This window comes from Sus scrofa, chromosome 8 (assembly GCF_054392235.1).
Source record: "Sus scrofa isolate SSC_HxYL_T2T_F1_AM1 chromosome 8, Sscrofa_HxYL_maternal_Yorkshire_Landrace_v2.0, whole genome shotgun sequence".
In the NCBI taxonomy this organism is placed as follows: Eukaryota; Metazoa; Chordata; class Mammalia; order Artiodactyla; family Suidae; genus Sus; species Sus scrofa.
This window is the reverse complement of record NC_139390.1, coordinates 45,305,099-45,321,861: the sequence shown is the minus strand read 5'-3', so window position 1 is coordinate 45,321,861 and position 16,763 is coordinate 45,305,099. Positions and strand designations below refer to the sequence as shown.

Genomic DNA, 16,763 nt, shown 5'->3' with positions numbered 1-16,763 from the left:
GGAACTCTGGGTAGTATTTTAATTTTATTTTTAATACTACCTTTACTACTAGCTTAACTACTTAATCAAGTTGAATTTGATTCTCTTATATAAACTTTTATTGTGATCTGCAGGAAATAAATCAAGCTTTGACTTTTTCATCTGAAAAATTATCTCCAAGTAAATTATACAAATATTGCTCTAGAAAAGTTAACATAGGTGATTAAATTAACATTTTTTTTTCTTTTAGGAAAGTCTTCATAGACATCGGTACTTGAATTCTTTATTTTCTCATGAAAACTCCACTGCCATTTATGGAATAAATCAGTTTTCTTATTTGTTTCCTGAAGAGTTTAAAGGTATGGTATGATGGTACTAATAGTTAGTTTCCTGATTTTATTTTGTTTCCTTAATTTTTGAAAATTGTTCAATAGTGAATAGAGTAAATTGAGTAATAATTAACATTTATTAAAAACATAATAGGGGAGTTCCCATCATGGCACAGTGGAAATGAATCCAACTAGGAACCATGAGGTATCGAGTTCAATCCCTAGCCTTGCTCAGTGGGTTAAGGATCCAAGTTGCCATGAGTTGTGGTGTAGGTCGCAGATACAGCTCGGATCTGGCGTTGCTGTGGCTCTGGTATAGGCTGAAGGCTACAGCTCCTATTGGACCACTAGCTTGGGAACCTCCATACTCCACAGGTGCGGCCCTAAAAAGACAAAAAAAAAAAAAATCTAATAGGTGTCAAGTGTGTATCAGGTGCCAACAGTTGGAAAAATAAAACCATGGCCACTCTTATTACTCTTTAAGAATGAAATATGATAAATATACACATTTCCATGTGGTTCTGAGGGACAATACCTCATCATTTTCTCCAGTTTTCTAGAGCTGTTTCTACTCAACACAGCCATGGTTCCATAAGTTATGATAAAGCAAGGATGTCAATTATACTCACTTTTTTATTGGTCTGCTTCTATCAAATCAGTCATTTTATGTGACAGCTCCAGCCCTATTGTAGGAATTTTCATTTTTGCAGCTTTCAGCTCTTCCATGTCATGTCATGGAAAAGCGCATAGGCAGACTTGATTAATAACTGTGTTGAAAAGTTCTTCCAGAAAGAATCCTTGTAATATCATTTGCTTGTTTTTTCATTTCACGTTCGTTCTCAGCTATTTATTTAAGAAGCAAACCTTCCAGATTCCCCAGATTCCCAGCAGAAGAGCAAACGTTCATCTCCAACATCTCTTTGCCCTTAAGATTTGACTGGAGGGACAAGCACGTTGTAACATCAGTGAGAAACCAGCAGACTGTACGTTTTAGGTTGTTTTTGTTTTTTATTTTTTGTTTTTTTTCCTCTTTTCATTTCTTTTTTAATCCTGGCTGGAACGGATTTGAGGTCCAGTTCAGCCAAACTTGGAATGGAACTATCATTTCTGTATGTTAAATCATACCTCAACCATCAAAAAAGGGTAATGAAAAGGGAACCCGTGGTACAGTGAGAGGTAGATGTTGAGGGTCCTGCCCACCCTGTGCTGTGTCAAGGTTAGCAAACTTCCAGAACAGCAGATGGAAGGCTGGCAGGGGCGAACTTGATTACCAAATGTTTATGGGGTTCAAATGGAAAGTCACGCTGTACAAATAACATGAAATCAGGCACCTTTCCCACCAGTGTGTCCTGAGCTCATCAGAAAATCCCACCCCCTACAGGATCGCACACATATTACCTATGATCCTTAAAACTGCAGTCATTTCTTCTATTACGTGATAGGACAGAATGTTCCTGAAGATCCCCACTGTGCAAAATCATGCACTAAAAATGAAAGGGATGATGGGAGAAATGAAGTTAGGACAGAGCACTAAAACTAAGTGACGCAAAAAAAAAAAAAAAAAAAGAAAGTCGTAAAATTGCTGCACAGTTTTACATGCAGTAAATGATGAATGTGTAAGTCCTGTGCTACACAGAGCCCTGTACCTTGCAAAAGTCCTAAGTATGCCTCTGAGTGTGGGTGGAAGGAGAGCGGCAACTTGCGAGTCCTTGAGATGGGTGGCGGGAAGATTATCTGGAATCATTACAAGAGCGGGACTCAGGATTTGGGCGGGGTGCTCATAGCTCGGGGTGAGCCATCTCGCCAGCAGATCCGAGGTCCAGTGGGCGGGCTCTGCGCCCCTTGCCTTACACAGGGATGTCAGCCCGCTCTGGCAAGTCCGTTCCCTAACCACAGGGATGTGGTTTCCGTTTATCTGCAGTGAAAACCTCAAAGGTCATTCAGCCTCCTCAAGTAAGGCCAGTGTTTTGGACCTAATAGTTACCCAGTCACCGTCTAATTAGGAGGATCTTTTAAATTTCTCAGATGCTGTATTTACTGTGAATAAAAAAATATTCCCCCCCAAGTCATTTGCTTTATAATTAGATGTGTAATGAAGGGTGGTACAGTCTGAAGCACAATCTATCCAGGAAGTGCCTACATTGTATTAAAGGGGAGGTTTTCACTAGGAATCTTTTAACTAAAGGATAGATGTTTTTGAGTAGGAACTGCCCTCCTGGAGCAGCTGTAGGGAGGGAACCTAAAGCTACCTGTATTTCCATTTCTCCAGGAGTGGAGACCCAGCAGTAGCTCCCTTAGGAATGCCTTACTTAGTCTGCCAGCTAACTGGAGCTAGAGACATAAATAAGACCACTCCCAATCAACAGAGTCAGTACGTCATACATATAAATACATCCATTATTTTTCCCATATAGCTTCTTACTAACTATTGAGTAGGTTTTCCTGTGCTATACAGAAAGTTCCCATTTAATCATCTGTTTTATACAGTAGTGTGTATATGTGATTCCCACCCTCCCAATTCTTCCCTCCCCTCGATGGTTTGACTTAGAGTAACCATAAGATTGGTTTTGAAATCTATAAGTTTGTTTCTGTTTTTTTTTTTTTTACATAAGTTCTTTGGTATCATTCTTATTTGATTCCTCATATAATATGATATCATATGCTATTTGTCTTTCTCAGTTTGACTTCCTTCACTTAGTACGATAATTTCTAGGTCCATCCATGTAGCTACAAAGAGCATTATTTCATTCTTTTTATGGCTGGTTAATATTCCATTGTATATATGTACCACATCTTCTTTATCCATTCTTCTGTTGATGGACATTTAGGTTGCTTCCATATCTTGATTATTGTAAATAGTGCTGCTGTGAACATTGGGTGCATGTGGATTTTCATGCTATAATTTTCTCTGGATTGATGCCCAGGAGTGGGATTGCTGGATCATATGGTAGTTCTATATTTACTTTTCTGAGGTACCTCCATACTGTTTTCCATAGTGGTTGAACCAATTTACATTCCCATCAATGGTGTAGAAGGGTTACTTTTTCTCTACACCCTCTCTAGTGTTTATTGTTTGTAGATTTTTTATATGTATGACTGGTTCACTTTGCTGTATACCTGAAACTAATACAACATTGCAAATCAACTATATTCCAATTATATTTAAAAAAATAAAGCCATAGAGTCACTCAGAACTTCACTTCAAAGATGACCAGCTGTCCTTCCTTTCTTTGCCTATAGCACCTGGTCTCAGGATTAAGTCAGTGCTGCCCATTTTTAAATTCCACTGTCATCTCTGCCTTCTCTGCCTACTCTTTCTTTTAGAAAATTAAAAAAATTTTTTTTCAAGTTATAGTTGTTTACAATGTCGTGTTCATTTCTGATTCCATTCCCTCCACTTCCTCCCTTTCTTTAGGGCGAGACCTTTTATTCTTTTGTTCTGGTTTGTCCAATAAAAGCAAGTTAAGAGATCCAGATTTAGGAAGGTGGTTATCCAGTATTTTAATGGGAAATGATTAGCATGGGTTTCTGTCACTGGAACATTTCATGTGCGTTCATCTTCAGCCCCTGTGTCCATCACATAATTGGTGAAACATGCACATACATTCCCATCCCTGGTCGCCTCACCCCTGCCTTCTGCCCTTGGGGTGGGGGTGGTAGATGGGCACAGAACTGAGTGTTGGGGAGAAGCAAGAGGGATTGGAGAACGGAGTGGGGATTTAGTACACTTCTTAGATACAGAAACCACCTGTTCAATGAACAGGTGGTTCATTTTTAAAAAAAAAAAAACCAAACTAGCCCATTTTTTTTCTTAAAAAAGACCATCAGTCCAAGTGCTTTCTCGATCTCTAAAATTCCCTTTTACTTTGCAGTTCTCAAACTTATAATAGTTTACTTTGAATGAACTAGATTTCGATGCTTATAAAAGAATTGTGGTTTTCATTTCTTTTTTCAATTAGAAAATCAACAGATAGACATTTATGTTCTGTAAGCCTCCAGATCCTGCTCACTTGACTTGAGCATTTGTGATATTTAGAGATGTTGGTTGACTTGGTTTGAACATTCCTTGATAACCGATACCATTTTATTTCTATTTCTGACAGTGTGGCGGGTGCTGGGCCTTCAGCGTGGTGAGTGCAGTGGAGTCTGCATATGCCATAAAAGGACAGCCGTTGGAGGTCCTGAGTGTCCAGCAGGTCATAGACTGTTCATACAACAACTATGGCTGCAATGGAGGGTCCACACTCAATGCTTTGTACTGGCTCAATAAGGTAACTAGTTCCTCAGCCTTTTAAAGCTGATTGTTTGTATGTTCAGAATTCAGACACTTTACTCTCATACACTAAGTAATGTTTTCAACTTCAGAAATGTAGCTAGCCAAAGGTTGACTCAATCAGAAGATTTAAACATGAATCGCTTCTGGGCAGATCAGCCATTGAAAAATCAGTGTGAAAAATCTTAACCTGAAATCCATTTTCAGAAAAATATTTGTTTATTTGATCCAACATTGTAAATCAGCTATACTTTAAAAAGTTGTACAGATAAAACAAAAAGTTTTGAATGCTTTTGGGGGAGCAGATGTGTTCCTTAATGACCTAGAAAGATGATAATTTATGAATTTTCATTTCCATAGATGTTCTGAATATTAAGGTTGAAAGGGACATCGGAGTCAGCTAATTGAGTACTTCTTTATGCAGTTGCAGAAATGAGCCCCAGGAGGTGAGACAGTCTTGCTCAGTCACTAGCTGACAGAGAGCTACAATTTGGTCCTCCCCTCCTTCCCAAGGGCTTTACCTAATCCTCTTCCTCTGACACTATCCCAGGTCAAGCATCAGATGCATGAGACCCACCAATGAGGGTGCTATTTTGTGCTATGAAAGCTTGTCAGGATGGAGTTTTCTGCATTTGAATAGCCTTCCCTTGTCCATTTTCTGTATTTTGGGCCACTTCCCTGTACATATTATGAGCCACAATGGCTTGTGTCTCCTCATTCCCATAAGCCAAGCATTCTGAAGAGGAGGGTTCTATCAAGACAATTTAAAAATATGTGGCATATGTCAGATGAAAGGCATAGAGAGAAGTGGACAGAAAGATGATTGTGAGCATAACGCATGACCACAGTGCTGTGTGAGCCTCAAAGGCTTGCCCTGGAAGGAAAGTGGACTACACCCTTGTATCCTCAGGAGAAAGATGTGAACTTTATTACTCTCACAGTTTATTATCAGATCATCAGAGGTTCTAGTGAAAGGGGGTATGAGAAAAACATGAGTAAAAGAGAAAGACGCTGAGTTTAATTACTTGGGATGTCCATAAACTGGGATTTCCCTGGTGGCCTAGCAGGTTAAGGATCTGACATTGTCACTGCTGTGGCTCTGGTCACTGCTGTGGCGCGAGTTTGATCCTTGACCCAGGAACTTCTGTGTGTCACAGGCGTGGCCAAAAAAACCAACCAAACGAACAAAACACCTAAAGCTTTAGTATAAGGGTTTTTTTTGGGGGGGGTTGTCTTTTTTTCCAGGCTGCACCTGTGGCATATGGCTAGGGGTCTAATCAGAGATATAGCCGCTGGCCTACACCACAGCCACAGCAACACCAGATCCTTAACCCACTGAGCAAGGCCAGGGATCGAATCTGCCACCTCATGGTTCCTAGTCGGATTCATTTCTGCTGCGCCACGACGGGAACTCCTAGTATAAGATTTTAATATAAGATTTTTCATAACTTAAAAAATATCCACACAATGAAGGTGCAGCCATGTGGGATCTTATTTTGACACTTTGTAGTGAGTTCCACTTTATTTTTCAAACAACCGTGTAACAAAGAATATTTTGGGTGATTTTTTTTTCTTGTAGACACAAGTAAAAGTGGTCAGCGATTCAGAATACCCGTTTAAAGCCCAAAATGGCCTCTGCCATTACTTTTCTTGTTCACATTCTGGAGTTTCAATCAAAGATTACTCTGCATATGACTTCAGGTAAATGTCTTATTCTGTTGTGGTTTCCTCTGTATTTCTTAACCTATACTTTATTGAGAATTCGGAGTTAATAACTTGATTGATAGGATCAGTACATACTTTTAAGTAAAAACTAGAGACTTAATTGGCAATTGCCATGGAGTTCTGTGGATGTTTTTTCTGAAATATCTCCTTAATCTTCCCTGTGTCATTACAAATAGAAATAATGCACTTAACACATTTAAAACCAGTTGAAGGTATAATGGATAGCCCCTCTTACCAAGTTTAAGTGTCACAATTATCCTTACCTATGCATTTTGGTCTTACTGTTGAATCAATTAAAAAAAAATGCTTTGTGTAGACCTTCCAGCTCATGTCAAGCATTCTGTTCACCTAGAAGAATTTTTAACATCCTCTCTGTCCCTTGCATGTTTTAAGTAATCAACTGTAAGAAAACATGACCTGAAGTTTGCATAGCAAGTTCCAGTAGGCAGAGTATATTAAGAGGTAATAGGTGACACGGCCCATCCTATAGGTGCGGTGGGCTGCAGGGGTGGCTAAGAATAGGTTGAGGAAGAGGACTTGAGTTGGAACTTGAAGGACATGATAACTCTGGGCAGGTTTAGGGGAAAAGAATCATTCAAAAAGTCTTCTAAAACACCTGGAAAACTCAAAGCTGGATGGAGAACCACTATGGCTACTTGATTTAATGCAAATAAGTGTTCAGGAGTGACAAGGACAGAAGGAGAGTCATCCAACTCCTGGCTTCGTTTTTTCTTTTTATTTTAATATGAAGGCAGATTTGCAGTCTTTTGAAACAGAGAAAACAGAAAAATGTTACATTAAATTCAGCTAAGGTGACACACTGCCCTAAAACTTATTGAATATAAAAGAATCTCTTTGTCTAGATGATGTGTCCCCATGGGATTTGAAAGAAATTAAGGATGAAATTGGAGCCTTGAGCAAAATGAAACCCCTATACATCAGCATCCATGTGTCCGAGGACAGAGTAATGGTCCCTTCAGTGATGGTCTGCAGTAGAGGCTCCCAGGGAGGCAGAACTCTGCAGCCGGCAGCATGAGTTTCCCAGAGGGCAGGGTGCACAGGGCATGTGATAAAACACTCATGGTCACTGGGCACATTGCTCCACACCACCTTTGAGAGGAAAAGTCATACAACTTAGAATAGATTTACAAGGAGATCCTGCTGAATAGCATTGAGAACTATGTCTAGATACTCATGTTGCAACAGAACAAAGGGTGAGGGAAAAAATGTAATTGTAATGTATACATGTAAGGATAACCTGACCCCCTTGCTGTACAGTGGGAAAATAAAAAAAAAAAAAAATGAAAGGAAAAGTCATGCACTTTCTAAAATGTTCTCACTTTCTAGTGATTCTCAATAAGCTGTCAGATCCTGGAGGGTCTAAGTGAAACCCATGCATGAGAAGGAACTACATCTTCAAAAGGTCCTTAGAAGGGGCTCAGGGAGTAGCAGCATGAGCAGCAGATTGAAAAAGTGATGGAGAAACAAAAGAATAATAAGCATTAGTCTGTGGTAGACAGAAACAGTGAGTGAGGAAGAGAGACAGACAGACAGACTGAGAGACAAGGTGAAGGTCAATGCATTGGGGCTTAAGAGGGATTCATCAACCCTTGGATTAGAAGAGAGAAGGTTCCTTTAAAAATCCCCATGTTATGCTGAACACCAAACTCCCTGAGAACACAGCGCCAAGCTGTGTTAGACTCTGCAAGAAGACTTTCTTTGGATTTACTCATTGATTCAGATATTTATGGAACCCTGTTTTAGGTTCTGGGGATTTGGTAGTAAACAAAACAGATAAAAAGCCTGCCCTCAGGACTATAGCTTAGTGATAGAGACAGCAATAAAGCAAACAAAATTGTGCCTAGTCTGTGAGATGTATTAGCTTTTAAAGAGAACAGAATCGCAGTGAGGTGAAAAGGAAACATTGAGGGGAGGGGAAAGTGTACAGTCTCAGAAAGGGAGGCCAAGGAGGGTTCCCTGAGGAGGTGACATTCGAGTGGGAGGGAAATAGCAGCAGGAACCGTATGTGCAAAGACCCTGAGACAGAAACAGTTCTGGCATATTTAAAGGACAGTAAGAAAGCCAGTGTGGGCTCTCATGGAGAGAATAAGACTGACAGGTTACGAGGTGATAAAGGGCCTTGGGTCATGTAGTTCCCTTAGAGCAGAGTCTTAGAAGACTGGTCTTAGATGATGAGATGCAGAATAAAGCTCCACAGGTATATTGAGGGATTTTTTTTTTTTTTTTTGTGAGGATACGAGAAGAGAGTGTCAAGGAGTGCTCCAGGATTTTTGCCCTGAAAACACTCAAAGAAAGAATTCGGCATGACTGGAGATGGGAAAGTTCAAGACGGGAACAGGGTATATTAGGTTGGTTTGGGAAGTATAGGAAGTGATCTGGGAAGCCCTGGGAGGGGTGTAGGGAATGAGACACACCAGAGAGCCGCATGTCTTTGGGAAGCAAATTCCTACTAAGGGTCACTTGGCCCTTGGTCCTGGGGACCCCTGGGGAACAAGGTAGACAGTTCACTTCAGGCTTCTCCCCCTCAGGCACTCTTCACTTCCATGATTTATTAGCTGAAGGTGCAAATGGAGCAGAGGTGAAGAATGGGCTTGATTCCCTCGCCCTTTAAGAGAGAGGAGCCTCGGACAAACAGCTGAGAGTCTCCTTGTGGGACTCTGGTTGACTGCACTGCAGAGGTCAAGGCCAGAGGATGTGGGCAGATCCGTCTAACATCTGGTATAACCAGACACTGGACCAAGATCCTGGTACTTGAATATTATCACTTCCACCTGAAGTACCTGAGCCTCAGAGAAGGTCACATAGATAGAAAACTCTAGGGCCAGATGAGAATGCGTAATCTGTCCAACTCTGAAAGTCATACTTTATCCCTGACCTCTGTTTTTAAGGTCATGAGCTCTTAGGTTTTTATTATTCTTTGGCAACATCAACCCCGGGCAAAGCTATCAGCCAAAACTTTCATAAAATCTTGTCAAAAAATAAAAAATAAAAAAAATAAAAGGAGTTCCCGTCGTGGCGCAGTGGTTAACGAATCCGACTGGGAACCATGAGGTTGCGGGTTCGGTCCCTGCCCTTGCTCAGTGGGTTAACGATCCGGCATTGCCGTGAGCTGTGGTGTAGGTTGCAGACGCGGCTTGGATCCTGCGTTGCTGTGGCTCTGGTGTAGGCTGGCGGCCACAGCTCCGATTAGACCCCTAGGCCTGGGAACCGCCATATGCCGCAGGAGCGGCCCAAGAAATAGCAAAAAAAAAAATAATAAAAAAAAATAAAATAAATAAAATAAAATCTTGTGCAGAATCATAAAAGATCTAAAAAAAAAATCCATTGAATCATAAAAGCATAATGTAGTCTTCAAGCAAAATGATCACTCATACCTAGTCTTTATCCCACATTTTTGCTCATCAGACCCCAGGAAAAACTTCAGAAATCAAACTAGGATATGAGGAAGACCATGTAAATAAACAAGAAGGGAAAAAACCTACTACATATAACAATGGACTGAAAAACTAAGATACAATATAACACACTGAATTCTAGGGAAAATGAGATACAAATTTAAATGCTCATCAGGGGTCGGTAACAGATAAGACTCACCTTAGTCACCACATCTTGATGACAGTAGAGTTTAGGGAATTCTTCAAAAACTGCAATGTTTATATCTTACTGATGTGAAATTAATAGTAAGTTCCCGCAACAAGCTTTGATATTATAGCCATTATGTATAACATACATTTTGATAGTAGTTCTGTATTGGGCTAAAAAAAAAAAAAATGGAAATAAAGAAGTTCCCATTGTAGCTCAGCCGGTTAGGAACCCGACATAGTGTCTGAGAGGATGCGGGTTCCATCCCTGGCCTCACCGTAGCATTGCTACAAGTTATGGTGTAGTTTGCAGATGCAGCTCAGATCTGGCATTGCTGTGGCTGTGGTGTAGGCCTGCAGCTGCAGCTCCAATTCAACCTCTAGCTCTGGGAACTTTCATATGCCACAGGTGCAGCCCTAAAGAAAAAAAGATGGAAATAAGGATACTGTTTGGAGTATATTTTAACTTTCTTGAAGCCCACACTCTTCTGAAAAACAAGTGACAATGCCAGTCAGTTCTGGAGCCAAATGGAGCCGTTCTTGGCTGGCCTTGACCATGGCATGCCCTCCTATTTCATATTTTTCAACAACTGTGAAATCTTTTCCCTAGTCCTGCCTCAAAGCAGAGATTATTACTAAATTGTCACCCACAGAGTTAACTACCCTCTGCATTCTGAAAAGCTTCTCTCTTTCTTCATCTTTCTACTTTCCTCACACCTTCCCTGTAACTTGATCTTTGCTTTCCAGTATTTACTGTGTATCTTTTGTTATCTTTAAAAGGTGGAGCCAGTTGTGTCCTGGTTAATACAGAGATTATCATATTGGCCATAGTGGGATTACAAAGCAGTCCCTCAAATTGAATAAAATAGAATATACATTGTACAATAAAACCTATCCTGAACAAAACTATCAATTTATTACATAACTTAGAAATGAGGGAAGGAAACCAGGTTTATTGCAAACCTAGAGTATAATGGATGTGTTAGACCTACTACAAAATCTATACCTATAATTTCATTCTTACGTTGATTCTGCAGAGTGGATGAGTAATAGTGGTATACAGCTGGAATTTGAACCCAGCTATGTGTTACCTCAAAGCTCACACCCTACCATGGTGCTTTTCTCAGAACTTTATCATTTTGCCATTTTAGGTAGTCTTACTGAATACCAACTATTATTATAATAGCAAAAATTAGAGATGCCTGCTTATAGAAATCTAAAAAAAAAAAACAGATCTTCATGTTAGCAGGTAACATGAATAAACCTTTAGAATGAATGTGTAATTTCTATTTCAATAAATTCCACTATTGGTCACTCATGTATTTTCCTCATCTGTGCATAGAATATCCCCTTGATAGAAACTGATCTCCAGCTGGCATGATGATGGCTTATTTACTTGTTCAAGGCACTAATTCACCATGGTTTGCTGCAGCAATAAACTAGCAAATGCTATCTTAATGGCCTGAAATATCAGCAGCTTGATTTCAGTGTCCTGCACCCACAAAGCTGACCTTTAAAAATGTAAATTAATGGTTTAATCACGGCCTTTTAAGATCCATGAAGGCTGACTGTTTTGTCATATTAGACTTTTTCAACACAAGTCCATGTGGGGAAGCAGTAAATCTGTCTCACCATCTTCACCATCCCATCCTAGTTCTCCTGGCTCTTAACAATTCTCCTTCCCTGTAACTGTATTCACCACATTCAGGTGAATTCCTCTAATTTCTTTTTTTTTTTTTTTCTTTTTTTTTTATTACTGAAATGAATTTATCACATCTGTAGTTGTATAATGATCATAACAATCTGATTTCACAGATTTCCATCCCACAGCCCAAGCACATTCCCCCACCCCCCAAACTGTCTCCCTCGGAGATCATAAGTTTTTCAATGTCTGTGAGTCAGCATCTGTTCTGCAAAGAAGTTCTGTCTGCCCTTTTTTCAGACTCCACATGTCAGTGAAAGCATTTGATGTTGGTGTCTCATTGTATGGCTGACTTCACGTAGCATGATAGTTTCTAGGTCCATCCATGTTGCTAAAAATGCTGGTATTTCGTCCTTTTTGATGGCTGAGTAATATTCCATTTTGTATATGTACCACATCTTCTGGATCCATTCCTCTGTCAATGGACATTTAGGTTGTTTCCATGTCTTAGCTATTGTAAATAGTGCTGCAATGAACATTGGAGTACATGTGTCTTTGCGAGTCGTGGTTTTCTCTGGATAGATGCCCAGGAGTGGGATTGCTGGATCAAATAGTAGTTCTATGTTTAGTTTTCTGAGGAATCTCCATAATGTTTTCCATAGTGGTTGCACCAATTTACAATCCCACCAACAGTGTACTAGGGTTCCTTTCTCTCCACACCCTCTCCAGCACTTATTGTTTGTAGACTTTTGGATGATGGCCATTCTGGCTGGTGTAAGGTGGTACCTCCTAGTGGTTTTGATTTGCATTTCTCTAATAATGAGTGACACTGAACATCTTTTCATGTGTTTCTTGGCCATCTGTATGTCTTCTTTGAGGAATTGTCTGTTTAGATCTTCTGCCCATTTTTGGATGGGGTTGTTTGTTTTTTTGGTATGGAGCTGCAGAAGGTGTTTATAAATTTTGGATATTAATCCCCTGAATTCCTCTAATTTCTTTATCTTATGTTCAATGACATAAGTTGGCTGGTCTCTTGACTCTTACCTAGTGTGGCAGAGATGACAAGATATCTCCACCCATCAGGCTTTCCACTTTCCTTATTTTAAGATTCCCCATAGTTTAGTTGGGTACTTTGCCAGCTGGCTACAAAATTTCATTTCCCATCTTCCTTGATGCTAGACTTGGTCATATGACTGAGTTCTAGTCGATGAGACCCATGCAGATATGTACAGAATATGTGACTACATCTGGGATCTCAACCTGATAGTAGCACTTCCCCTTTCTACTTCCTGTTGTCTGAAATAGGTGTTAAATGCCTGGAGCTCCAGCAGCCCTCTTGGGCCACTGATTGACCTCTGGAATAGAAACTTCCAATAAGAAGAGGCTGGGTTCCTGGGGTCCTGGAATCCCATAGTGTTCTGGACGTCCAATCTTCTAGACTTTTTTTTAGGTTTCATCACTTAAGTCTTCTATAATTGTAATCAAACCTACCTTTAAACGTATACAGATTAAATAGATCACTAGATCACTTCTATCAAATGCTTTTATTTTTAAATTTCTTAACCAAATATTTCTTCCTTCGGTAGTGGCCAAGAAGATGAAATGGCAAAGACACTTCTTACCTTAGGCCCTCTGATAGTGATAGTGGATGCAGTGAGCTGGCAGGATTACCTGGGAGGCATTATACAGCATCATTGCTCAAGTGGAGAAGCAAATCATGCTGTTCTAGTAACTGGCTTTGATAAAACAGGTAAGTGCTGATAAGAATTGACTGATTGCTTCCCAGCTTGAACTCCAGCTGGATAAATGATTGCCATCCTTTTAATACTGAAACGTGGTCCTATTATACCTAAGTCCTCATGACCTTCACAAATTTTCACTAAACTTCAGGTATACACTCCCTGTCCATTTTGGTAGATGCCTTGTTAAAATGACACTAAATTCTTATTTATTTATTTTGCTTTTTGGGGCTGTACCCATGGCAAATGGAAGTTCCCAGACTAGGGGTCGAATTGGAGCTACAACTGCCGGCCTACACAGCTGCGGGATCCCAGCTGTGTCTGTGACCTACACTACAGCTCACGGCAATGTTGGATCCTTAACCCACTGAGCGAGGCCAGGAATCGAACCTGCATCCTCATGGATACTTGTTGGATTCATTGCTGCTGAGCCATGATGGGAATTCCCAAAATGACACTAAATTCTTGATGTAAATAATATGCATTCTCCATCTGGAATGTTTAGGGAACTACTAATTATTTTATTATACTTATCTAACAATTCTTTCCTCCTTTTTTGAATTCCCTGGAAATGTGTGTGTGTGTGTGTTTTCATTTTCTGTAGAAACTGTATTAAGGGAGATGAAGTCAAACATATTTCTATTATGTGTGTGACACTAGTGCAGTTCAAGTTTACTTAACTGGTTTATTATCATTACCTTACATTTTTAATCTTTTTCTTAGAGCCACTGTACTTTTCAAGAACTGAGCTTTAAAAAAACATTCTTTCACCACAGATACATTTTTCAAGGTCTGTTGTCCTTTTATGTTTTGCAGGAAGTACCCCATACTGGATTGTGCGGAACTCCTGGGGAAGTGCATGGGGCATTGACGGTTATGCCCTTGTTAAAATGGGAGGTAATATTTGTGGTAAGTTATGAATTTATATTTAACACTCCAGGTTAAATGTCGAGGAAGAGACTATGAATATATTAATATTATAAACCTCTCTAGTCCATACTGGGTAGCCAGGGTACTCAGATCACTCTTACAGTAATAATTGCAATCCTTTAAGCAATCGATAAAAAAATAATAATATTTTTTAAATAGATATTACTGTACACATTCATGTTTTAAAAAGAAAAAGGAGTATAGTAAAACGAATATAATGAGCAAAACATTATAAGATACATTAATAATTTACCAAAGTTACTAGTTCTAAAACCAGAAAAACACTCAAGAAGTTGAATTTCTCCAAAAATGTCTGCTAGTTCCAAATTTGCTTTTTATAACTGTATGACTTTCTATTATTTTATATATTATAATACCTATTCTAGTAACAAAAGGATGACTTATTCTTTGTAACATAGTGGGTAAAAATCTGAGCGTTAGAATTGTTTCTGATTTCATATGCCCCATGTCAACTACAAAACTCTAGCCAAGCACTCACTGGAATTGAGAGGCTTACGCAAATAACAAACATGCTCTTTTTTATTCAATAAGGATGCATTTTTTTTTTCAGTGAGACAACATACCTTGAAACAACAAACTAGGTGTTCCCACTGTGTTGCAATGGCTTGTCTCTGTTGCCAGTTTATCTCTGTTGTCAATTTGATCCTCAGCCCCTTGAAGTGGTTTAAGAATCTGGGGGTGCAGCCAAAAAAGGGAAAAAAACAAAACAAAACAAATTAAAAGAGCTCTAAATATTTTATACAAGGTTTTTATACATTTTTATACATGTTATACTTGTATTCAAACTCCATTCTAAAACTTTTGATCTAGAAAATCAGCATATTTTCCAAATCAAGTTGGACCAAAACAGTATTATGAATGATTAGTTGTAACAAAAACACATTTTAAAAATTGTAGAACACCCCAGATTGTGATGTTTTTTCTTTTTTGTTTTTATCGTCACATCTGTGGCATATGGAAGTTCCTGGGCCAGGGGTCCAATAGGAACTGTAGCTGCAGGCCTACACCACACACAGCAGCACAAGATCCAAACCACATCTGTGACCTATGCTGCAGCTTGCCGCAATGTCAGATCCTTAACCCACTGAGCAAAGCCAAGGATGGAACCCACATCCTCACAGACACTATGTTAGGTTCTTAACCCACTGAGCCACAGTAGGAACTTCACGTGATATTTCTGATTAAAAAAAATTACGGAAAAATTTGAGGATTTATGTTTTGATTCAGTCTAGTGACAACTGCTCAATCGTTCCATGAAGCGGAATCCAGGAAATTAATCACCTCCGTAAAACATTTTTCTTAAATGACTTATTGAAAAGAGTCACAATCACGGAAGCCTTTCAGCCAAAGCACCAGCTGCCCAGTCAGGCCTCCACATCCCAGCTTCCCTGGGTCTTATTGTGGGTGAATTGCTATTTCCATCCTGGGAAACCCTGCTACGACCACACTTTATTTCACTGTAAAGTCTGGGGTCTGGATCTGGGCTGAGGGGGGCAGCTCCGTTCAAAGCTCTGGCAGGAGGCATCACAGGAACACAATTTAGACACTGGTTCATCTTTGCCTGGACCATGACTCTGTATCCCCACCCCCACTTATTCCCCAGCCCTCAGCTACAGAGGGTGAGTTGAGATCATCTCTCCTCTCTACCCATTGCCCAATCGAAGTCTCCAAGGCCTTCCTGGTTAGTAATCACACAGGAATCCAAATCCTTTCTGAAAGCATTTCCTGAAAGTTAAATTCCTGACGATGATCACACTACTGTTATGAACAATGGCAGAAGACAGGTAGCAGTCCGAGGACCCAAGAGATTTCAGAGACTCAGCTGGTCACAGAGAAATCCAAACTTCAAATCGGATCTTTAATCACTTTCGCCATGCTGCTGCCATCTGTGTTCTCATACCACACGTATGATTTATTGAAACTTTCTTAGAGCTTGAGATTAAAATTTCAGTTGTGGGGAGTTCCCATCCTGGCTCAATGATTAACGAACCCGACTATTATCCATAAGAACACAGGTTCGATCCTTGGTCTTGCTCAGTGGGTTAAAGATCTGGCATTGCTGTGAACTGTGGTGTAAGTCACAGACACAGCTCAGATGCTGCATTGCTGTGGCTGTGGTATAGGCCGGTAGCTACAGCTCCAATTCAACCCCTAGTGTGGGAACCTCCATATGCAGCGGGTGTGGCCCTAAAAAGACAAAAGACAAAAAAAAGTTTCAGTTGTATTTAAAATAATCTGATAAATTATGTTCTAATAAATAACAATAATCAATTTTTAATTGACTCTAAGCAAGATGTATGAGTTTGATACAGATTTCAGATACATTCACCTGTTCAATTAATAAGTCATTGTATCATAGTTTTTTAAAACAGAAATATTAGGCACCTCTTCTCATATCTGCTTTTGAGGTTGCTGTGTTTATACTGACAGGTAGCTAGCTGTAAACTGTGTAACCTAGTATGTTGTTTCCCAGTGAAAACTGTTTTAATTTACTCCTTAAAAGGCATATTAGAGAGAAAATGA

At 39.7% G+C, this 16,763-nt stretch overlaps 1 protein-coding gene and 1 long non-coding RNA gene across 3 annotated transcripts in view; one reads left to right on the top strand and one right to left on the bottom strand.

Moving 5' to 3' along the window:
• The window catches only part of CTSO (cathepsin O), a 36,068-nt gene that overhangs the window by 17,036 nt on the left and 2,269 nt on the right, over positions 1 to 16,763 (top strand). Inside the window, exons 2-7 of one of the 2 annotated variants that reach the window (XM_084972118.1) lie at positions 230 to 338; positions 1,152 to 1,291; positions 4,412 to 4,579; positions 6,161 to 6,282; positions 13,137 to 13,300; positions 14,106 to 14,198. In XM_084972118.1, coding sequence (XP_084828244.1) covers positions 230 to 338; positions 1,152 to 1,291; positions 4,412 to 4,579; positions 6,161 to 6,282; positions 13,137 to 13,300; positions 14,106 to 14,198 — 796 coding nt within the window. The remainder of the gene's footprint in view (positions 1 to 229; positions 339 to 1,151; positions 1,292 to 4,411; positions 4,580 to 6,160; positions 6,283 to 13,136; positions 13,301 to 14,105; positions 14,199 to 16,763) is intronic. The other variant, XM_084972119.1, reaches the window with a different exon arrangement.
• LOC146400458 (uncharacterized) lies at positions 7,028 to 14,914 on the bottom strand. Its single transcript, XR_014812511.1, has 2 exons — positions 14,804 to 14,914; positions 7,028 to 7,416 (listed from the first exon to the last, which is right to left on the bottom strand). It is a non-coding gene; the product is annotated as an uncharacterized LOC146400458 (long non-coding RNA).